Raw genomic sequence first — 5000 nt, 5'->3', positions numbered from 1 at the left:
AATATACACACCTGTCCTACCCTCTCCCCCACTCCCCCTTCCCCTCCCTTCCCTTCCTTCCCCTCTTCCTCTGTCATTCCCTTCGTTTCCTTCCCTTCTTTTTCCTCTTCTCTCCTTCTTTCTCTTCCTTTCCTTCCCTTCCCCACATCTTCCCTTTTCTTTCCCTCCCCTTTCCTTCTCTTTCCCTCTCCTCTTCCCTTCTTCTTCTTCCTCCCCTTTCCTTTCACTCCCTTCTTCTTTTTCCCCTTCCCTTCCACACTCTTCTTCCTCTCCCTCCCCCTTTCTTCTTCTCCTTACTCTCTTTCCTTCTTTCCTTCCTTTCTCTCTCCCACTTCTCCTCCCCTTTCCTACCTTCCCTACCCCTTCCTTTGCTTCCCCTCTTCCCCTTCTCTTCCCGTCCTCCCTCTCCTTCCTTTTTCACCCTCCCCTCTCCCCTCTCCCCTTCATCTTCCCTTCCCTTCCCCTCTCTTCCTCTCTCTTCTAATCACCTCTACTCGTCATTATCATTATATTCGCCCCCCTCTCTCTCTCTCTCTCTCTCTCTCTCTCTCTCTCTCTCTCTCTCTCTCTCTCTCTCTCTCTCTCTCTCTCTCTCTCTCTCTCTCTCTCTCTCTCTCTCTATTGCATCATCACTATTGTCATCACCATTTTCATTGTAGACTGTACAGCGAAGATGGTGATTGTAGTGGTAGTAGTTGTGGTGGTGGTGGTAGTGGTAGTAGTAGTAGTAATGGTAGTAATGGTAGTAGTAGTAGTAGTAGTAATAGTATTTGTTGTTGTTGTTGTTGTTGTTGTTGTTGTTGTTGTTGTTGCTGCTGTTGTTGCTGTTGTCGTCGTCGTTGTTGTTGTTGCTGTTGTAGTAGTAGTAATAGAAGTGGTGGTGGTGGTATTGGTAGTAGTAGTAGTTGTAGTAGTAGTAGTTGTAGTTGTAGTTGTTGTTTTTGTTGCTGATGTAGTAGTAATAGTTGTGGTGGTGGTGGTATTATTATTATTATTATTATTATTATTATTATTATTATTATTATTATTATTATTATTATTATTATTACTACTACTATTACTTCTACTATTATTAAACACTAACGTTATTTTCTGTCTTTTCAGGTGAGAGTGCAGACTGGCTCCACGGTGGCTGGTTTGTGTGTGTGTGTGTGTGTGTGTGTGTGTGTGTGTGTGTGTGTGTGTGTGTGTGTGTGTGTGTGTGTGTGTGTGTATTGCGTGTAGATGAGTTTGGCGGATGTGTGTGCGTATGTATCTGTGTGCCTGTGTGCGTGTCGCGTGCCAATGACAGACAGAGAGAGAGAGAGAGAGAGAGAGAGAGAGAGAGAGAGAGAGAGAGAGAGAGAGAGAGAGAGAGGATGTTTGGACAGTTAAACCTTGCATGCTATTTTCCTTTCTTTACATCCTAACAAAAGAGAGAGAGAGAGAGAGAGAGAGAGAGAGAGAGAGAGAGAGAGAGAGAGAGAGAGAGAGAGAGAGAGAGAGAGAAGAGAAGAGAAGGAAGGGCGGGGCGGGGCGGGGCGGGGACGGGACGAAACTAGGCGGAGGAAGAGGGAGGGAGGAGGAGGAAGAGGAGGAGATGCTATTAAACTAACGGCCTTGTACTTTCGCCTTGAACTAGTGGCGTTGTGTGGCGACGCGCGGTGACTAGTAAGAGAGAGGGAGAGGGAGAGAGACGCAGATGAAGCGAGGGAGAGAGGGAGAGAGGTAAGGGAGAGACACAACCCATTTAAATAACTAAGAGAAGGAATGGTCAGAGAGAGAGAGAGGGAGAGACGTACAGATAATCCATTTAAGTAAACTATTCACCAGTCAAAGGGTTAAACTATCGAGATCTTGCAAGTTAAAGGGTTAAAAAGCTTAAAACTATTCATAACAAACTAAGGGAGGAAAATAGAGAGAGAGAGAGAGAGAGAGAGAGAGAGAGAGAGAGAGAGAGAGAGAGAGAAATATGTGCTTGTTTGAAGGAAGGGAGGATTGTTAGGGAGGGCAAAAAGGAAGAGAGGGAGGGAGAGAGAAAAGGAAAGAGAGAAATTGGAAGAAAAGGGAGATAATAAAGGGAGGAATTACTTTTGGTGTACTGGCTTGGGCATCTGATGGGAAGGAAGGGAGGAAGGAAAAGAGAGAGGGATGTAAAGTTTGGAAGGGAGAAAGGAAGGAATTGAGGAATGTAGAGAGAAGGAAAAGAAGGGAAGGGATAAGGGATAGAAAGTGTAATGTAAGAGTAAGAAGAAAAATAAATAAAGAAAAGAAAAAAGAAGAAAAGAAAGAAAAGAATGAAACGAAAAATAAGAAATGAAATAATGAAAGAAGAAACAAAGAAAGAAAATTAAAGAAGAAAAGGGAGAGACGAAGAAAGAAAAGAGTAAGAAGAAAAGAAGAAAAGAAAGAAACGAAGTAAAAATGGAATGAAGAAAGAAAAACGAAAAAAAAACAAGAGAGAATGAAAGTGGAACAGTAAGAAAAATAATGAAAGAAGAAAAAAAGACACAAATAAAATAATGAAAAAACAAAAACAAAATGGAAAAACAAAGAAAGGAAAAGAATGAGAAGAGGAAAAAACAAAATCAGGAAAAGAAAAAAATAAAAGAAGAAAGAAACAAAAGAAACAACAACAACAACAACAACAAACAGACACAGAGGAAGATAGGAAGAAGCAGAAGAGAACAGTAACATTTAGAAACGAGGGAAGAGCCAGAATTCCGATAAAGGAGGGGGATAGTTTGTAACACGAGACTAACGAAGGAAGGGAAGGGAAGGGAAGAGAGAGAGAGAGAGAAGGAAGGAAGGAAGGAAAAGGAATTAAAAGGTAGGAAAGAGAATAAGAGGAAGGAAAAAAGTAGAAGCAGAGTGAGAGGAAGGAGAGAGGGAAGGAAAATAATAGCAGAGTGGAAGGAGTAAGAGAGAGAGAGAGAGAGAGAGAGAGAGAGAGAAAGAGATGGAAGAAAAACATGGAGGGAAGGAAGGATGGAGGTAAAATTTCCCTCCACCAGCACTTAAATTCATTACCAAATACCAATGCTATTACACGAGTTTCCTCCACTCTCTCTCCCTCCCTCCCTCCCTCCCTCCCTTCCCTCCTTCCCTCCCTCCCTCCCTCCCTCCCAGTGTTCAAGGTAAATATAAAAAGTCTCATCCTAGTTTTTCATCACACACACACACACACACACACACACACACACACACACACACACACACACACACACACACACACACAGAGAGAGAGAGAGAGAGAGAGAGAGAGAGAGAGAGAGAGAGAGAGAGAGAGAGAGAGAGAGAGAGAGAGAGAGAGAGAGTGGGAGGGGGAGAAGGAGAGAGGGAGTGGTGACTCAGGTTGACCTAGATAAGAGCGTTTTGATTCTTTGACCTCCTCCTCCTCCTCCTCCTCCTCCTCCTCCTCCTCCTCCTCCTCCTTTCATTCCTGATCCTAACCTTCCATTCCTTCATTTCCTTCTTTGACGTGAGCACTTCAACTTTAACGTGTGTGTGTGTGTGTGTGTGTGTGTGTGTGTGTGTGTGTGTGTGTGTGTGTTTGCATTAAGCACCATTATGCCATATACCACCCTCACCAATTCCATTCTTCCCTCCTCCCCCTTCCCTCCCTCCTTCCCTCTCCTTCCTCTCCTTCTTTACTTCCTTCCCTCATATCCTTCCCCTCCTCCCCTTTTTATTTATTCATTTCACTTATGTCCCTCCACTTACCTCCTTTTTTTCTTTTCTTCTTTCCTTCTCCTTCTTTCCTTCTTTTCTTTCATTATTTCATTCCATCCGTTCACTTCGTCTTCCTTTCCTCTCCTTCTTTCCTTCCTTCATCCTTTCTTTTCCTTCGTTCTTTCGTCCTTCCTTTCCTTCGTTCTTCCTTCCTTCATTCTTTCCTTCCTTCCTTCGTTCTTTCGTCCTTTCTCCATTCATTCAATCCTGCCTTTCTCTTTATCGTAAATCTTCAAACTTCTTTTCCTTTTCTAATTCCATTCCACCCCATCACTCCCTCCCCTTTTGTACTTAACTGCCCTTCCTTCCCTTCTCTTCTCTTCTCTTCTCTTCTCTTCTTCATTTCTTCCCTTTCATTTTATCATTCCTCCATCCCTCCCTTGCTTATCTTTCTTTCCTTCCCTTTGTTTTTCCTTGGTTTTCCTTCCCTTCCCTCCTCTCTCTTATATTGTATTATTTTCCCATTTTCTTATCTAATCTTCCTTCCTTTCTTTCATTCCTTCCTTTCTTTCCTTTATCGTAAATATTAACTTTTTTCCTCTTCTTTCATTCCCTTTTCTCCCTTTCCTTTCCTTCCCTTCCCTTTCCTTTTATTTCCCATCTCTTATTTCCTTCCATTCTATCACTTCCCTCTCTTTACTTTATTTTTCTTCCTTCCTTTCTCTTCCCTTTCGTTTCTTTCTTCTTATCCTATTCCTTCCCATTCCTCCTTCCTTTCCCTTCACTTCCCTTTCCTTCTATATTATTTTATTCTCCTCTTATTCCATTTCATTCCATTCCCCTTCCCTTCCCTTTCTATCTCCTTCCATTTTCCTCTTATCCCATTTTCATCACTCATTCCCTGTCCTTTCCTTTTTGTCCTCTTATTCCATCTCACCTCCCCTCCCCCCTTTATCTACCCTTTCCTTGCTCTCATCTCCTTTCTCCGGATCACGCACAGGGGAGGAGGTGGTGGTGCCGCCCTTGGAGAGAAGCTACCTGGCGCGGGTCCTTGGCCACTACCCAGACCACGCGCCCCCAGCCATGCCCTTCGACAGCCACGCCGTGCAGATGGTAAGCAAAGTCTGACTGGTGAGGGTGATTGGTATTCTGCAGCTTTATTTTGTTTATTTATTTATTTGTTTGTTTTTCGTTAGTGTTTTTAAGTCATTTGAATGTGTGTGTTAATATTTGGTGACTTTCATTGCCACTTTTTTTTTCTGCAAACGATTTTTTATTTATTTATTTATTTTTTTTAAGTCTTAAATAATTTGAATTTTGTATTAGAATTGGCTTAACATTCACTCCCG

General features: G+C 42.5%; 1 protein-coding gene across 5 annotated transcripts in view; it reads left to right on the top strand.

Annotated features, from left to right (window-relative positions):
• Nucleotides 1-5000, top strand: part of LOC135113641 (DENN domain-containing protein 5B-like) — a 54882-nt gene that overhangs the window by 18853 nt on the left and 31029 nt on the right. For all 5 annotated transcript variants that reach the window (XM_064029054.1, XM_064029055.1, XM_064029057.1 and 2 more), the window contains exon 2: nt 4652-4764. In XM_064029054.1, the coding sequence (XP_063885124.1) occupies nt 4652-4764 (113 nt within the window). The remainder of the gene's footprint in view (nt 1-4651; nt 4765-5000) is intronic.

Source organism: Scylla paramamosain, chromosome 26 (assembly GCF_035594125.1).
Source record: "Scylla paramamosain isolate STU-SP2022 chromosome 26, ASM3559412v1, whole genome shotgun sequence".
Taxonomy (NCBI): Eukaryota; Metazoa; Arthropoda; class Malacostraca; order Decapoda; family Portunidae; genus Scylla; species Scylla paramamosain.
The sequence above is the reverse complement of the archived record's forward strand: the minus strand, read 5'-3'. Positions and strand labels throughout refer to the sequence as shown.